Below are 18,951 nucleotides of genomic sequence, written 5' to 3'. Positions count from 1 at the left end.
GTCTTCCTCACCACAATCCCATTCTCAGTGGCATCACAATTTGTCCACCTATTTGAAAAACAGAGCATTTGAAAAATATAGCATACACTCCTTTGAAAGAGAGAGACATCAGCTCCTCAGGGCAAGAGACCAGGGCTGAAGTCCAGAAAGACAGACCATAATTCAACAGGGAAACGTACTGATTATCTACGAAGAACACAGCTGGCAGCAAGGAGGTAACACTGGTAGACGAGGAGACTTGTGCCTTTCCGTCTGAGGGGAACTTTGCCTAGAGCACACTCCCTTTCAGTGTGAAATGGGGACCACCCACGAAATTCAGTCCTCAAGCACCAAGCTGCCCACTGCCTGAGTCTCATCCCCTTTTAAAGTGCCTGTACCTATCACTTTACCCTCAAACACCTGCTCATCTGTTAGAGAACACCTCACTTGATCTTCCTAAACACCTAATGTTAATTGTGGGAAATAGCATTGATGATTAAGATGTTTGTTTTCTTTCAAAAATCTATTGCAGTTGCTCAGTAAGATATTCACAGAACCCCAGCCTGGTTGGGGTTGAAGGGACCTCTGGAGATCCCCAGTCCAACCCCCCTGCTCACGCAGGGTCACAGGCAGATCACACAGGATCCCAGGGGGTCTGAATGTCTCAGAGAAGGAGACTCCACACCCGCTCTGGGCAGCCTGGGCCAGGCTCTGGCACCGCAAAGCAAAGAAGTTTCTCCTCATATTCAGGTGGAACCTCCTGTGTTTCAGTCTGCGCCCATTGCCCCTCATGCTGTCATTTGGCACCACTGAAAGGAGTCTGGTCCATCCTCTTGACACCCACCCTAGAGATATTTATAAAAATTGATCAGATCCCCTCTCAGCTTCTCTTCTCCAGCTGAGCAGCTCTAGCTCTCTCAGTCTCTCATAAGAAAGGTGCTCTAGGCCCCTAATCATCTTCATAGCCCTTCAGTGGACTCCCTCCAGTAATTCCTTGTCCTTCTTGAACTAGGGAGCCCAGAACTGGGCACAGTTCTGCAGATGCGGCCTTACCAGGGTAGAGCAGAGGGGGAGGAACCTCCCTCCACCTGCTGGTCACACTCTTCCCAATGCACCTCAGGTACCATTGGCCTCTTGGCCACAGGGCACATTGTTGACTCATTGTCAACCTGTTGTCCACCAGAACTCCCATGTCCTTTTCTGCAGAACTGCTTTCCAGCAGGTCCACCACAAGCTGTAGTAGTGCCTGGGGTTGTTCCTCCCCAGCGCAAGACCCTACATTTGCCCTTGTTGAACTTCATCGGGTTCTTCTCTGCCCAGCCCTCCAGCCTGTCCAGTTTCGCTGGATGGCAGCACAGCCTCTGGGGTGTCAGCCCTTCCTCCCAGTTTGGTATTCAAGAATCTCAAAATGAGACCAAGGTTGCCTCTGCAATGTTAGGTCAGCCCCACATTTTCATGCACCATAAGAGCATTTACTCACAGCAATACTCCCACACAGAGCTGCAGACCGACATATTTGCCTTTAAGATGCCTACCTTATTCCTGGCACGAGATAAATGACATTCATGTACAGTACAGTAGTTGAGATTTTCACTAGCCTTTCCAGCAACTTCAGTACTTAAGAACTTAGACACCAATTTTCATCACGCCCATCTCATTGCAAGTGAGTAAACACTGTCATTGTGCCTCACTGCACACAGCAGTATCAGTACAGACCACGCAGAGCCTGGAGCTTCTGTGCTTTCTGTGCTCAGTCTTTTTTAACTTTTTAAACATTTTTTAATCACATATTCCGCCACAGTTACAGTTAATTACTGGTATCTATATTAAACAGTTCCTTTTTGAATTCCTGCCTGCAGTTCAGCTGTATGCAGTATGGACAGACAGAACAAGTGCTCATTGGTAAGAGCTGCCCAAGCTGTGAGTTAGGCACTGAACATACCTTCGTGAGACATATGCAGGAATCGCAACACCTGAATGCAAGATGACTCCTATATGTTGGATTTTTAAAAATAAACAAAACAAAACCACAAAAACAACAAAAAGCTCACAAACAAAAACCCCAAACCAAACAAAACCAAACAAAGAAACACACCCCCACAAAAAAGACAAGACTTCTTGCAGCCTCCCGTTTGCTCACCAACAGAAATACCCGTTTTTAGTCATCAAGGAATTCCCAGCAATGTAACCGACCCTCCTCACATACCTGTGGAAGACAGTCAGGACGGGACTCAAAGATCACAAGAAGGACACCAATCGGCACTGTGACTTGCTCCAAATCCAGGTCTTTTGCTATGCGCGTTCGCCGAATTATTCGGCCCACGCTGTCCTTTGAGGACGCTGCGATCTGACGCAGACCAATAGCCAAGCTGTTCAGCTTTGACGTAGACAAACTTAGACGTTTCAACAAAGGAAGTGCCAGTCTTCCTAAAGAAAGAAAAAATGGTGCTGGAGTTAGATTGGCCTGCCTAGGCTCAAGCAAAAGCAGCTTAAACAACTCGTGAACCTAAGGAAAAATCAGATACTTCCTATGCCCTAACAAAAAACCCACCCATGATGAAAAACGCACAGCATTAGGCCTGGTAGTGACAATAAAACCACTCAAATATGACAATGATTTCCCCCCCACACAACATTTTCACATTAGCCAGTTTAAATGATTTGCACATGAAGCAACATCAACATCCACAGTTTAAGGTTTGCCCTATTTCAGGTACTGCTGTATGTCCAAATTTCTCCTTTGCCTCCTTTGGCATAATTGAGGTGGGTTTTGTTTGTTTGTTTTTACAGTTCACTGCTTGGTGTTTTCCAAGGCCCCAGTGTCTTCTCTGACGAAGGTATCTGTTTTCTGCAATTAAGGAAGCTGCCGCTCTACGCCGACAAACTCTCAAGGTCCTGGGTTCACTAATCTGTGGCAGCCATACTACCCCAGATTCTAGTTTTGCTCATTTCCTTCAAGGCCCAGAGATGTTCAAGACAACAGGATTACCACGGAAGGACTTGAAATATTACCTTTATTTTCAGCCTCTTCTAAATCCTTTTTGTTTGCTAAGAGAATTTCTTCTCTCTGGTCAGTTAGCAAATCAGCAAGACGATAAATAATCTCGGCTCTCTGAAAGAGAAAACAGTTTCTGAACAGACCTCTTACACATAGTCTATGCTGTCTGACATCTGGTCCCCTTCAGTCCTTTTATTTTAACCACATCCTCTCACTGTCTTGATTTCCCAAATACCTGAGGCCAGCTAATTTTTGAAGGCTGCATCACATCGAAATATGAGGCTGAACACTGCTTCAGCCTTGACTTTGCTTTCTACTATTTTGCTTTCCATGTCCAGGCTTCTTCACCAAACCCACAATGTTCTTCCTTTAAGATCACCTTGTGTTCTTCACAACCGATGCCCCGTTTGCCCACCCAGCTGCAGAGCAGGGACCGAGTGCCTACAGCTCCTCTCTGCATGCACTACACACGAGAGTGAATGGAGCAAGTTGTTCCAGGTAATTCTTCAGCAGCTCTAATCACAATTTCTGTGCCATATTCGACACTGTTAAAATTTTATATAAACCCCACACGAAAACATATATTACTTCATAGACCCAAAATACATTATCTTTCTGCTCTTCTCATCTCTTTAAGCATGCTACAATCCAAATTGTGGACCTGGCACAGAAAGAATAGATTCTCGTCCCAAGGGGCCCATTTGTGTTATGAATCTGTGTTGTAAAACCCGCCACACATTCACAGCTTAACAAGCAAGGCCATATTGTTCTGTCACCTGCTCCGGCTGCAGAGCTGCCAGCGTCCTGCCACCAGCTCGCGCCATTTCACCCTGCTGCTCCACCGTAGGACCTGCAGGAAAACAAAAACATGCCATGCAGACAAAGTAACAGCACATGTGGAAGTGAACACTAGACCTTCCAGTTCTTTGCTCAAAGCAGGAAAGCAGGTACAGAGTCTTGGACATAGTCGAGAAACCTGTTGTATGGTAAAACAGGAAAATCTGTACCTGACATAAAAATACTGCTATGGGCCCCAAACGTAAAAAGTCACCACAGGGATTCTGCAAGGTCACCAAGTCAGAGGCAAGTGCGCACCTTGCGTCAAACACACTTGACAAAGGGCAGAAGAACACCGGGACAGCCGAGTCTCAGGGCATGGCAGGCTACTGAAAGAAAGAAGGCAGACTTTGAAAAGTTTTGGTGTCCAACTGAGGAAATCAGAAAGGATTACAAAAGAGCGTGGGAATATAAAAACAATAATGGAAGCCAAAACTCAGTCAGAAAAACGGCTTTCCCTGTCTCCTCCTGCATGCCTTCTAGAAGGGTTCCTATAGAAGGGGTTTGGGTTTGTTGTTTTTTTCCTGGCAGGACCTCAATGTCTCAAACTGAAATTATATGGAACAGGTTATTCTGTTTCTGTTTCCAAACAAGTCACCAGGTTCAGGTGCATTTCCCCAAAGAGTTCACAAGTTGCTCATGATAAACTAAGTTGTGATTTTTAACTCTCCAGAAATTGTCTGTAAAACAGATAACCTGAAGGTCACAAATATGACTCAGCTTCTGTTTATGAAGGGTCTCATGGAAATTGCCAGAGCAGGAACTGCAATGCTATGGAAAATGTCAAGAGCTACACAGGGAAGTGTAAGAGAAGAACTTGCAGACACATTATTAATTAGACCTATTTAAGAACTGCGAAAACAGTTTTTAAAGTGAAGTAATACTTTACAAAGTATGGTACATTTTGGTGTTCTTTAAGAAAAGTGACTGTATGTAAGCAGAAATAGTAGATTTTTAACAGTTACTTGAATTTCAAAAGTGTGTTCTTTGGAAGATACTGGACAAAGAGGGGACTGGAGTAAACGCTTGCACAACAGCGGAAGAGCGACAGTAAAATTCCACAGGGACTTTTGCTGTTTGCCATATTTGTAAGTGATTCAGAATGGGGTCACAAGACGAAAAGCTTTGCTGCTGATACAGATTTATTACATTGGGACTAACCGCAAAGTGTCACAATTGCACTTTTTCCTAGAAAGTAGCTGTGCAGAGGAGCCGAGCGGGGCCCGGCCCGGCCCGGCCCGGCCGCACCGCAGAGGAGCCGAGCGGGGCCCGGCCGCACCGCAGAGGAGCCGAGCGGGGCCCGGCCGCACCGCAGAGGAGCCGAGCGGGGCCCGGCCGCACCGCAGAGGAGCCGAGCGGGGCCCGGCCCGGCCCGGCCGCACCGCAGAGGAGCCGAGCGGGGCCCGGCCCGGCCGCACCGCAGAGGAGCCGAGCGGGGCCCGGCCCGGCCCGGCCGCAGAGGAGCCGAGCGGGGCCCGGCCCGGCCCGGCCGCAGAGCAGCTCCCGTGTCCCGCGCTGCCCCGGGAGCGCGGCCGGCGGGGACCCGGCCCCTCCGCTCTGGGGAGCCCGCACCGGGAGGGCCGTGCCCAGGGCTGTGCCCAGCACCACAGACACCGGCACTGTGGAAAGTCCAACAAAGGGCCGCAAAGATGACGGAGGGACGGGGGCATCGCTTGTCTGAGGAGGGGATCCCATCAGCGTGTACAAACGCCCGAAGGGAGACAGGCCCTTCCCAGTGGTGCCCAGGGACAGGACGAGGCAGTGGACACAAACCGACGCACAGGAGGTGCGTCCATCAGGAAACACTTTTGCACTGTGAGGATGGTCCAGCACGGGCACAGATTGCCCAGGGAGGTTGTGGAGTCTCCATTCTTGGAGACAACCAAAATCTGTTTGGACACAGTCCTGGGCAACCTGCTTGAGCAGGAGGTGGGGCCAGGTGACCCTGCCATCTGTCACACTGCCCCAGCCATTTGGCAATTCCATGATTTCCTCTGCAGACAAACCAATAGGCCAAGACACAGCAAGTGTGATTCAAACCAGATAAACGTGAAGCAAATGCAGAGAGGAAATGGACAATCGGACATTCGTATGTTGACAAATAATACTATGAAAACGTCATCTCAGTGAACATCCACATCAAAAAGTAAATTCAATGTTTGGAATTATTAAAAAAGGCCTAGAGAACATGACAGAAAACATCACACATCTCATCAAAATTCAGTTAGTTCTGCCATCTCATAAATTAAAGCTTCATTTGCATCTTGAACACTATGTGAAATTTTGATTTTTGGACATCTCAAAAAGGCCACAATAGAATGAAAACAGGTTTGAACAACAGAAGCAGGGACGACCACGTCTTTGGATCAGCTTCTGTACAAAATGTCTAAGACCAAACCTCTTTCACGTGGAAGAGAGAAGGTGAGGGGAAGGACTATGTCTCACGTCTTTCAAGTTAAACAGGGGCAGATCATCCACAAAGGCAGCAGGGGCGTCAAATGAAGATATCGGGAAGAAACTCAAAACGTTCCCCACCACCCCAACCCCAAACTAAAGCAAGCTCTTCTTCACGGAGTTCTAGCTCCAGAGGTTACGCACAGTGTCTAGTTAAGGCTCCTGACTGTTGTGACACAGAGTCCTGCAGATGCTAAACTTTTACATGGGTTCAAAGGATGATTTGACAAATTCTTAAAAGAAATCCGTTGAGGATTATTATACACAAAGAAGTTTGCTTGGCTTAAAGTGCTAGTCCAAAGTGTCACTCTTGTACTTGTCCTATCCTGCTGGGGTCAGGGATCTTTGGTCTGACTTTCTCCAGTGATGGTTACACCATTCCAGCCATGCACTGGCAGGAAAACATTCCTACCCACCATGGTAGAAAACTGAGTCATAAAAGGCATTTCTGGTAAGAAATAAAACCAAACACTGTCTTAGCTCAGCAGCACATTCTACATCCACATTTTCACACTGAAATCTTCAATACTAGATGATAACCCCTAATACAAAAAAATGGTAAAAATTCTTTTCATTGCGTTCTTCAAATGCAAGTCTGAGATGGCAGTTTATCAGCTGGAGGGAACCAGAGCAGAGGATTCAACATTTTCTATTCCTACTTTAGAAAATACCTTTCAAAATCCATTTTTCAAGCAGAGGGTGGTTTCCTCGTTATTGTACGGGTCTAGCCAAATTTTATCCCTAACCTTTCAGGAAATCTCTAAAACTCCCAATGTACACATTACCTCTGTACTCACCTGCAGGTTTTACCTCTGAAAAAAAAGTTCCAACTTTTTTCCCTTCCACAATATCTGTGATGACATGACCCGAGATCTTTGGGTGGGTTCCATTTGCAATCACTACAGAGGTGCCTCCTTGGAGGGCCCACAGAGCTGCTTTCACCTACAGTGAACGACAGAGCCAGTTCCAGGAAATTCGCTTTTTACTTGAATCCCCACTCTCAGTAAGAATTCTTGCTCCATTTTGATCTCCATTTTGATCACTTATGCTTTCAAAGAGCATTCAACACACTTCAGGGATTTACATAATGTAGCACTGAATGAAATAATCTATTTGTGCTTTACCTTCCCTTCCTTAACTAGTTGCTACTTTATGAGCATACGTCAAATCTTCCTCACAGCCTGCTTTTTCAAGGCCTCTGCAAGGGCACTTTGGTCATATGTTCTTTTTCACCATTACCTTACATTGTAAGACCTTCATACTGTTTGAAGAAAGACAATTTTATTTTCTTAAAATGTTCTGTTGCCACTTTCCCTGACATTGATTAGCCATCAATAATTATTACAATCCACTTTAAGTGACCGCATGGTATTACTTGTACTGCAGAGCACTGTTCTCGCTCAGGTCCTAACCATTACAGTATAACATTAATATATTGTTCAATACTTTAAGCTGTCTGAATTACTCCCTTAAAGTTTGACAGCCTAAGCACTCCTCATGAATCTGCCTAAGAGGTAGAGGTATTCTCACTGTTTATAACTCTTTGGTGAAGCTATGAAGTTTGCTGAAGAGTTACTCAGCTTTCCACACAAAGATTTTACCTACTTCGTTCACATTTCCTGTTCAGGTTCTCAAAGGATGGTTTTATTTATTTGCTGCTACTTTTTGCTTGCGAGTACACCTATTGTCTAAATAGTTGTTTCTTTCAGTAGGCTCTATTTGAAGACTGCACTTCTTTAGTTTTGACTCATGTGCTTTTCATTTGGCATTCTTCCTCTTTTTTGTTGCTATTTTGGAGGAGGATTCTCTAGGTACAGCATTTAGGAGTCATCTTCAAAGGTCAGGACCACAGTGTACTAAGCCAAGTCTAGAAGTAACATACATAAGATCTAAGGCAAGAAGCAAGTTTGAAATAAGAGCACCGATGTTCACAGACTGAAGGGAACTGAAATCAATGATCCTCCCAGATCACCTGTGTGCTAAAGGCTTCGCGGAGGGCAGGCAACATGAGCAACAAGAGCTCTATGAAATTCAGGGGCAGCATCTTTGTGGGCATTGCCCAAACCTGTAGGGCAAACACAGGTTCCCTTTCTGAACTTCAGTGTTGGCACACTGTCTTGCTTAGCCCTCCTACAGAATGTTAAGCTTACAGCACAATAGGGTCCTTTGAAATCAGGTACTGATTAGTCCTAAGATTAGCCTCTTTCCACACACTTAACCCACTGTTTAAGGCATCACAACATGATTTCTCTAAAACCTCCCCCCCTCCAAGATTTCACTGGTTTATGTCAAAATACAAAACCACAAACCCAAGCCCCAGATGTTACCTGCTGAAGAGGTACTGCCTGTGGCCTCCTCCGTTTCTTTTCCCGACTGAGGAATGGGCAGCATTATCCCACAACTGTATTTAATTACATGTCATTTATTTTACTGCAAAGGCTTCTCTCTCTGCTCCCTCACTTCTACACTTTCCTGCTATGGTTCTACAATTACATATGACAATCCATATTCACTGGGAGACAGCACCTGCCAGATATGTCTGTCACAAACTCTTGGCTGCTACAAGACCATCAACTGCTCCATTTTTGCTCAAGTTTCATGCTGATAATCAACATTTGTACTTCAAGCTACCACCTGTTTCTTCTATTATTGATGTTTACAGTTTTCCAAAAATATCACCCAATTCTCGACTGTAAGAGATTTTTGTTACAACAGCAACACTGAGATTTACCTCTGCATAACTCAGGCTTAAAAGATACCAAATATCTCTAACAGATTATTAGTTTTACAATACAAGTACTCTCCGACCTTGGCCGCTTTCCCCTCAATATCTGCCATCGTTTAAACTATTCCAGAAGCCAGATAAAGTTGTTTCTCAATAAGCTCTATACCTCCCTCAGTTACAAACAGAACACTCCAGTGCCGCCTCCTTTTGCCACCTTCCAGCTCACGCTCTGACACTCAAGTGTGCCTTACCCGATTCTTCAGAAAAGGAAATAAAACATACGGTAACTGGTGAAGAATTTCACTTCGGTCTTTCCCTGCTTAGTCAAATCTGCTTCAGTTTCCACAGACAACCTTCCAAAAGTGTCCTTAGGAAACCTGGATCAATTAATGCTGCCATAGTGTATATCCCAGCATCATGAGAGCCATATGCTGAAGTCTCACACCACAGCCATGTTCATGCACTCACAGCAATGAACACTGAGGGCATCTGACTGTGTACAGCACTAAAAACCACTGGCCCTCCTACCTCTACTAATCTTGTACTCAAGAACATGTATCCTTCAGAAGCAAAAAGCACATGTACAAACTCAGAAAGGAGACAGAGGTATCACATCACATTCAAGTGACAGGGATTCCCAAAACCTTTGGATTAACACCTAAGAAGGAAGCGAGGATGGGCTCAATTTAAAACACATACATACAGTTCCAAATGCTACATTTTGTAAATTACTGGGGTGTAATTCATTAGTAGTTCTTTTCAATTTACATGGACCTAAGAAAGAAGATAAAGGAACTCATCCACAGTCACAGAACAGCTGAGGCTGGAAAGGATCTCTGGAGATCAAATAGTCCAACCACCTGCTCAAAACAGGGTCAACTGGAACAAGTTACTCAGGACACTGTCCAGTCAGGTTTTGAACATCTCCAAACATTAGATTGCACAAGCTCTCTCAGCAACCTCCTCCAGTGCTTCAGCAACGAGAAAATTCTTACATTTCCATCTGATTTCTTGTATTTCAGCCTGTGCCCCTTGCCTCTTGTCTGTTCCCTGGATACCTCTGAGAAGAGTCTGGTTCTGTCCCCTCTGCACCCTCCTCTCGGGTATTTATACACAAACCTCCACTTCTCCAGGGTAAACAGTCCTCGCTTTCAGCCTCTCTTAGTGTGACAGATGTTCTGATTCTTTAATCCTATTCACGGCTCTCGGCTGGATTAACTGTAGTGTGCCATGTCCTTCTTGTACTGCGGTGTCCAGAACCAGACACAACTCCACAGGTGTGGTCTCACTAGTGCTGAGCAGAGGGAAATCGTCATTTCCCTCGGCCTGATAGCCACGCTCTTTCTGATGCAACCCAGGCCACTGCTGGCCTGCTTTGCCCAGAAGGCATCTTGTTGGCTCACATTCCACTTGGTGTCTACCAGGACCCTGATGTCCTTTTCAGTGAACCTGCTTTGCAGCCAGTCACTGCGCAGCCCACACAGTTAATGGAGCCGTTCCTGCCCGGGGCAGGGCTGGTATTTCCATGACTGAGCTTCACAAGGTTCCTGTCTGCACGTTTCTGCAGCCTGTCAAGATTCACCTGAACGGCAGCACAACCGTCTCATCTATCTCCCTTTCCCACATCTCCCATCCCTTCCCAATTACAAAACAAATGTTCCATATTTCTACCTTGGCTTCCATGCCTCCCATTCCCACCCGGGATTTGGTTCCAAACGTTACAGACTGTTGGTCTCCTGGGTAGAATATGTCAATGAGCTTTGCATCATCAGATCCTGGAGGGCTGTCAAAGAGTCCTGAAATAAAACAATACAAATCTGTTAGTGTTATATACCCTCACCTCTAAAGCTCACTCATGAAAAAAGAAAAAAAATACAAACCATGAGGCTCAAAAGCTGTATTCCACTTCACAGATTAAAAACTTACACTGAAGCCTGATTTTTGTGGGACTGAAAGCATGATACGCTTAACAGGCAGGCTCAAGAAGTACAGCTTTACCAAAACCAACAAACGTGAAACTGAAAACCCACATGCTGAATATCAGCGTGCAAGCTGGGAGGTGGTGACATGTGATTGAGGTTACAGAGACAGTTTACAGCTTTTGTATGTTCAAAATCCAGGCTTACATATATAAACCCACAACTGAACAGGCAAAGAATAGTCCTCCTCACCAAAATCTCAGATGATATTCCTGAATTCTGGGTTGTAGAGTGGTAAACTGGGCATTTCAGAAATATGTAAAAAGGGTAACTATCGAATTATGCTAAGAAGGAAGACGCCACGGAGACACATTCATTAACTTTTTTTTAAATTTAGTAATTTTATGTAATGTTTGGAATTGAATGACACTTTGGCTTACCTAACACATTAAATCTAAACTCTACCACCACACTACCCAAAAATTCTATGTCAACAAATACTGTCATTACAAATTAGAGGGCACAAGTGCAGATTGTGTCCCTCCTTGATACCCTGGGAGCAGATGACACACATCTTCCCATAAACAAGATGTCACATTCAATGAACAAGCTCAGAGGATGGGCGTGTTAGGTGCTAATTTTTTTAGAAGTTGTTTTGACTATCACTTTTACAAGTTGTTCTCAGACAGACATTTCAGCTATAATCAACCATGAAATCCAGCTGAATCTGCTAAAACAAACTGTGTTTATGGAAAGGCACCTCCTTCCTCCTCAGGGCCTACAATATGTGCCCAAGTCCAGGATCCACTGAAAGAAACCCATCTGGAGAAGATGAAAAGACCCTGTGACCCGGGTGATGTGGATGGCACTGATCTGAAACTGCACCCACTGTGCTCCTCTCTCTACAAAAAGAACTTCAACATCCACAGGTGAGAGACTTATGTCACAGCAGCGCAGCTCAGAAGACCAGAGCAGCGTAAGCCAAATGTCTGGGGGACAGTAAAGGGTTGCAAGTTCCAGGTATCTGGAAGGCAACAACCAGGACTTGTAACGTACCTGCAATTCACTGAAAGAGAACCTGCTGCCAGAAGAAGAACTATTGTAGAATAGTATTTGGCTTATACACCTGATTCTAAACACATGGCCTTTATCCTGCATATTACTCAGGACTATATCATACAATTCTGAGAAGCCCACAGAAATACCATAGTACATACAGTATTCCGGGTTCTGGAACAAGTCTCAAGTCCACATGCATTCTCACCCACCCAGACTCGGCAGGGTGGCAGACAGGCTCTGGATTATGCATCAGCATTGGGTAAATGCCTTAAGGAGTTGCATGGTACATTGTAACTGTCTCTCTAAAAGACAAGAGCTGAAGAGATCAGTAAAGCCTGAATATTGTTTTGACTATCTGATGTACTTCAATAAAACAAGAAAGGAAGTAAGTGAGTCACAAACCTTCTACGTCTGAGAGAACAATCAGGAGATCAGTTTTCATTTCCACAGCCAGTCGTGCTGCCAGACTGTCGTTATCCTTCACACTAATCACCTGCAAGGCACACGCATATCAGCAGCACTGAACAGTGGGAGGAACTAGGAAATATTTGGCTGCAACATACAAAAGCAAGCTGCCTCAGCACTACCAAGTCGTGCTGAGCTACTTTGTTCACTCCCACTGGAAACTTAGAAGGTGATATTCGTGTGAAAGTACATATGCTTTTGGAACGCAGTGAAGCGGTATCAAAATGACAAGTAGTGTGACCAGTACCTGCACTGTCCAACCTGGTGCCCAGTGACAGGACAAGAGGTACCAACTGACCCTCCTTTAAGCAGGGGTGCTGGACTAGATGACCTGCACAAGCCCCTTCCAACTTCAGCTGTTAGGTGAAAACCAAACTGGGCATGTTCGCTTTGGCAGGGCAGAGCCCACCTGCGTGCATCACCGTCACAGCCAAGCAGAGCCTTCCGCGCCCTCGGCCCACACCACGAAGCCGGTATGTTTGTTTCCCTGCTGCAGCCTCAGAGCGGCTGATTATGTCAGCCTAATTATTGTCCCCGATTATGGCACCAGTGCAGTACACATCAGTGCTGTACCATCTACAAGCAGGATCCAATCTCTTACATTACTTTACCCACATTTACCCCCTGTAGATCACTGTTTGGCTCCGGAGGTGGAACAACAGCATCATTAGTGTTAATTATAGGGACAATATTCATTCTTAAAAGCTCATGCAATGTTCCATTTAAGTTCCGACGCTTCTGTTCATCATGGAAATCCAGGTTGGTGACTAAAATCTAAAAGGAGGAAAAAAAAATTAATATATATTTAGCCTACCACTTTTCCCAAGAACACCATAAACGTATGACCCTTCGGGTCACTACATAAACATACGCTGCATTTACAGGATAAAGAATACAAGTGAGAAATAGTCTTTCCACAACATTTTCAGGTTTATATGCCTTAACTTCTACTGGAACCTACAACGGCCTTTCTCAAGTTGACGGATCACGGGCTCCAGGAATCAACTTGGAAAAAAACCAAACCAAAACGAAACATAAGCAGAACACAGGTGCTGACGATAATTACTAAGACTCTAAACATAAACAATCTGATCCAAGACACTCAAGATACTGCCTTTCCTGTTGTTCCCTCCCGGGGTAAGGTTTCGACTGTTTCAAGCAGAAGTGATGCTTTGTCTCAAGACTTCAGCTCTAGAACTCACTCGCTTTTCTGAAAGAATCTTGGTCTTAGAGCCTCCTGCATGCAGATACCATTCCCTGCTTTTTGGTGTTTTAAGACAAAAAAAACCCTCAATGTCTGCCTTGAAGAGATTTTTTTCTTCATTTTCACTCTGCCATTGGAAATGTGAGAACTAAGCAAACAACTCCACCACAGAAAAGTTACAATAGCATTTGGAATCACTGTGTACACTGACTTTTTTGGCATGGGCAATTATTTTAAATCGAAGAAATCGTAGTTGTCTGCAAACTTGAAAAATATTATAATCCAGTACAACCTGTAGTGATTGTCAGGTATACTCTAAACACTTTAGTGATATCAGCTATACTGTGTTACAGGAAGAAGCTCCTCCAAGCGAGACTTCATATTAGGCTCCTAAATTCATTAAAAGTGTCTAAACAAATAAGGCCTTACAGCTGATACAATTCTTTATTCTCAGAGCATTTAAGATAAGCAAAGCCTGTTTAAGAGTAATTCAATTACCACAGTTGCAGTATTCAGTAAGGCAGAAGAGCCAGGCTAGGGACACCACCACACGGTCAGAAAGGTCCGCAGAGCAGACAGACAGCAGGTCCTGAGCGTGGACAGGCGCTTCTGTCGGCTTCTCCGAGCGCGTGGCAGGTCAGCCACTGAGATTTCCCAACCCTCACTCTGGATCAACAAGTTCAGCTTTTGCAAAGAGACCTCAACAGACTCCCACCCCACACATAAAAGCAGGACACACACAAACTCCAAAAAGAAAAAGCAGATTTGCTTCACCCTGATGATGGATAACTCCATTTGAGAAATAGTTAGCAAGGGACTCCTGTATAAGCTACCATTTACCCTACAAAAATAAGACTCAAAAGTAGGACGGCAATGGAAATGCAAGACTACAGTAAAGATAGCAGCATACAAAACATGGGAAAAAAAAATCCAAGCGCAACTCCATCTCTGACTGAACTAGAAAGTCAGCCTAGAAAAGAAGGAATCCCTTACCTGAGCTGCACAGATGCTGTACTGCGTGAACATGGCCTCGTACAAAGCCATCAGTCCACTCTGTCCAGCTGCCGCACAGGCCCGTGCCTCCAGGACCGGAACGGCCTACAGAGACAACGAGCAGCCGTCAGGAGCGACCCGAGCAGGCGCGACCGGCGCTTGGAACAGCGCGAGCGCCACCAGCCACTCACCATGTCTTTCAGCTGACTCTGGCCTGAATGAAGTGCTTGCCTCACACTCTGAGAAAGCAAGATCTCATGACGTAACCGCTGCTTTCCAAAAGCTACAGCACCACTGGTGACAATCATCATCTCTCGACCCTGATTCTGCAGCATTGACACCTGTAAGTACAGAAGATACGAAACAGGGCCTGCAGTATGATCACTGTACGCACAACACTTCCGCCCATCATGGATAACCTCATGCTCACAGTTCTTGCTGACGCAAGTGTTTCACTTCATCCATGGAAGTACAAGGGCAACCAGGCTCTAAGATACTCCTGGATACCTTCTGAGCCACTTGGCAGGTATGCGAAGGGCTGCATGCAATCTATAGCTTCTGATAAACTTTCTTGTCACTACACCAGTTTTTATGACAGAGTCATGCTTGAATTTTCACAATATATATTACACGGCAACACTTCTATAACCCTCGTCCCTCAGATAAGGAAAGATAAGATACGGAAAAGCTGTAAAGTAACAGCTGTACCTTCCACCAACCTTCTCATTCGCCATCCACTCCCAAAGCTACCATTGTACAATAACTTTGTATTCCGAAAGTCAAAAAGCTAACTCTGATAGTGCAGCGTTTAATTCCTCCTTCTTTACATGCATCGGGCCAGACTTCTTTCAAATCTTTAAAGCTAAACGTCTTACATGAATTTAATTTATTATAATATGTTAACTTTACTTCCCAAAGAAGACATGTCCAATCCTACCCCCCAGTCATAATTTCATTTTAGAGAACCAATCCGTGAGCTGATCTCATCAGTTTTTCCTACAAGCACCAAAGTTTCAGGCTTTCTCCTGGAGGAAATCTGCACCTGTTCAGGTAATCACAAAGGGTCTGCCCTTTCTGCAGATTTCACACACTCCAGTGCCACCTTCCCACTAGATCCAACTAATGCCCCAGTCATGTCTCACCTACTGCATTAAAAACCCCTCACTGTGCCAATTCCCTCCCTCTGCACCGCGGGGTCTGGCTGAGATGGAGTGAGCTTTCTTCACAGGGGCCCACACGGTGCTGTGTTGTGGATTTCAAGACTAAACCACTGTTGATAACATCCTGATGTTTTGCCTGTTGCTAAGTAGTGCTTGCACAGCATCGAAGCCTTCTTTCTCCCATGCTGAGCAGTCCTTGCACAGCATCAAGGGTTTCTTTTTCCCACTACAGCCCATCACAGCAGGTGCGATAGGAGCTCGTCGAGAAGTTCAGAGAGGACACACTTGGGACAGCCAACACGAACTGGCCAAAAAGCCATTCCATACCATGCAACGTCATGCTCAGTAATAAAACTGGGGTAGCGGAATAGGAAAGGGCACGGGGTTTCTTCCAAGGTGGCCGTCACTTGGGACTAGCTGGGTATTGGTTGGCTTGTGTGAGGTAGAGAGTGATTGCCTTAGCATCACCTGTTCCTTTTCCCTTCTCCTTCACTTATCGAGCTGTCTTTATTTAAACTCATGAGTTTTCTTACTTTCACTCTTCCTGTTTTCTTCCCAATCCAACTGGTTGTGGGGCAGCCGCGTGGGGACTGAACACACATCGGTGTGGGGGCTTAGCTGCTAGCCAAGGTCAACCCACCCACCATACCTTCAAACACCAGTTTACTGAGTTATGTGGTTTATGCTACCACAGAACAGGGGGATGAAAAAGGGAAAGGCCAACTCATTGCTTTAAAGGGCCATTTTATGAGTTTTTCCTACAATCTTCCGTGTCATCCAACAGTCACCGAGTACCTGAAGTTAAAACAAACATTCCATTCCAGTCACGGAATTACCTGCTCTACAATAGACGCCAGCCTCCCGAGGGCCAGGCCACACTCATCGCCGCGCGTCACAACAGCGCTGCCCAGCTTCACCACGATGCGCTTCGCGTGCTTCAGCTCGCTGCGGTGCGCGAGCGGCTGCCCGTGCGCGCGGCTCAGCGGCACCGTGATGAACGGGATGTTGCTCCAAAACCGGATGGGTTCATTCCTTACTCCTTGGTTGTGGCGAGGGGGATCTTTGGGAAAGAAAGAAAGGACAAAAAAACACAACACAGTTTTAAGTTTTATTCACGCTTTAAGCCCTTGAACTCAGGTAACACTTCTTGCCTTGTCCTGTGCAGCACTAGTCGTCCTTACTGACAAGGCAATATCCCATGTGTGTCAGAGCTCTGACTCTGAGCATCTAGGGCAAGGGTGTCAAACTCATTTTCACAGTCCTAAAATTACGCTCGGCTCTTTGAAGGCAACCACAAGGCTGATGTGGCCCCAGTGAAATTCAGTTTGACACCTCTGCTCTAGGGGAACAAACTGAAGGACGCTGCAAAAGAGCCCATGCAGCTCACATCAGAAATTAGTGTACTACTTTTAAAAACAATCATCTACTATGCCTTGCCTCATTAGATACAGCTAGAGAGTTTTCTCATCTGTAGGAGCACAGAAAGCTTAACTGTTAGGACAGAAAAGAAACACAGCTTTTGCAATATCTTTAAGTCAGGTATTTTTGCGCATTGCTCAACAGGGGCAGCAGAAGGGGGATGACAGACACACGCACTGGAAGTCACCTTCCTATGGGATAAACAGGCGTTGGAGGGAGACAGTCACAGCATTACTCAGGTAATAAAAGATACATAGGGCTGGCACTTTGCCCAAGCCAATGAGCTAGGGAACATTTCTCAGCAAAATCTCTGCCTTTGAAATGCCTGCAAAGGACAGTAAGACCACTGTCTGCACAACAGACTTAAGACAATAGTGACTGTTAAGGTACAATCACAAGGACCAGTCTGGATCCTTTCTCATTGACAAAGAGGTGGACCCAAACACATTAAGTCCCAAAGTTAAGCTGAAGGAATGAAGGTGGATGGAAAGCACCTCCAACATGCTTCATATGAGGTTTTGCAGAGCCACGATGAATTGTGTCTGAAGGATAAGAATACCTGCAGTCCAAGTGTGTCAACTGGATAATTAATATAATGTGGATAAGCCATATTACTTGAAAAAAAATCTGAAACCACATTTCCATATACTCCATTTAGTTCTTGTATTATTATTCTAAAACTGCATTAAACCAGGTCAACTTTTTGAGAGTTTGAAAAATATCAGTACATCAAAAAAAGAGGGAGAAGTCAACAGAGCTATAGCTCAGAAAAAAAAAGTTTAGAATTTTCAAGACTTTAACATATATTAATTCATATAAATATCAACAAAAGAGAACTGTTAACATACAGACCAACGGAAAGTTAATCGCTTGACCTAATAGAGTCTGCCTGTCCTTGCCATCTCTATTTCAGACCACTAATCAACAGACAGCGAATGGTTCTCTCAAGTTAGGTTTTCAGGGAACAACTATTTAGAGGGCACCTACGTATTTACACTCAGGTTTCCTGCAAGCATTTTTCTACTTTTAATTAATGTGAATAAATTTGAGCTTCACACCTTGCTTTACTCAAGACATCCATTGGCTGAAAATGCAGATGGGAGAGCAGGCGTAATCAGATAATTTCCAGGAACGTAGGAGGTCAAACTAAATAACTTTGACAGTAGCAGTACTTTCACAACTGGTTGTTTTTCTTGAAATTCATGTCATAACAAATACAAATACACCTTCTCGGACATCCAGCTGAATATTATTGAGTTAAGAGAGAAAGTAACATTAATAAAGTAGAGCTTCAACTGCAGCTCGCTCCAGAGGCTGTAAATTTTGAACGATGTTAATGAGGTGATTTTCCGTTCAACATAGGAAAGAGGGCAGGCATGCCCAGACACACACTGACCAGCACGTTCAGAAACGTGTGCTTTCTGTCATACATACATGAACGGGGAATGGCTGCGATGGCATGTGGCGGTAACACAAAGCACCATCCAGGGGAACGGACAACAGGGCTCAGAGCAGCACGACACAACATTCTGAGATGCCTTCTGCAAATCTGTAAGTTAAAAGGAAAGGAGCAGGGGGGAAACTGGTTAAATATCAGTAAATTTCCATCCGTATTTCTCTCTTCACCCACCTGCTCCCCCAACTCCCTTGTGTCCTCTACATTCTTAACACAATTTCCTTGTATAAGAGACAGGCAGCCCACCGCGACTTGGAAGAACTGAGGGCCCCTGTTCCTGACC

At 45.1% G+C, this 18,951-nt stretch overlaps 1 protein-coding gene across 5 annotated transcripts in view; it reads right to left on the bottom strand.

Moving 5' to 3' along the window:
* The window catches only part of ALDH18A1 (aldehyde dehydrogenase 18 family member A1), a 35,925-nt gene that overhangs the window by 7,354 nt on the left and 9,620 nt on the right, over window positions 1-18,951 (bottom strand). For 4 of the 5 annotated variants that reach the window (XM_082052410.1, XM_082052414.1, XM_082052411.1 and 1 more), the window contains 11 exons: window positions 18,647-18,761; window positions 16,630-16,853; window positions 14,825-14,974; window positions 14,634-14,738; window positions 13,052-13,210; window positions 12,374-12,464; window positions 10,665-10,789; window positions 7,066-7,210; window positions 3,754-3,827; window positions 2,992-3,091; window positions 2,186-2,406 (listed from right to left, as the gene is read on the bottom strand). In XM_082052410.1, coding sequence (XP_081908536.1) covers window positions 2,186-2,406; window positions 2,992-3,091; window positions 3,754-3,827; window positions 7,066-7,210; window positions 10,665-10,789; window positions 12,374-12,464; window positions 13,052-13,210; window positions 14,634-14,738; window positions 14,825-14,974; window positions 16,630-16,853; window positions 18,647-18,740 — 1,488 coding nt within the window. In that variant the 5' untranslated portion in view covers window positions 18,741-18,761. The remainder of the gene's footprint in view (window positions 1-2,185; window positions 2,407-2,991; window positions 3,092-3,753; window positions 3,828-7,065; window positions 7,211-10,664; window positions 10,790-12,373; window positions 12,465-13,051; window positions 13,211-14,633; window positions 14,739-14,824; window positions 14,975-16,629; window positions 16,854-18,646; window positions 18,762-18,951) is intronic. The other variant, XM_082052413.1, reaches the window with a different exon arrangement.

Source organism: Streptopelia decaocto, assembly GCF_964273445.1.
Source record: "Streptopelia decaocto genome assembly, chromosome: 5".
In the NCBI taxonomy this organism is placed as follows: domain Eukaryota; kingdom Metazoa; phylum Chordata; class Aves; order Columbiformes; family Columbidae; genus Streptopelia; species Streptopelia decaocto.
Note: the sequence above shows the minus strand (reverse complement) of the source record. Positions and strands in the feature narration are given on the sequence as shown.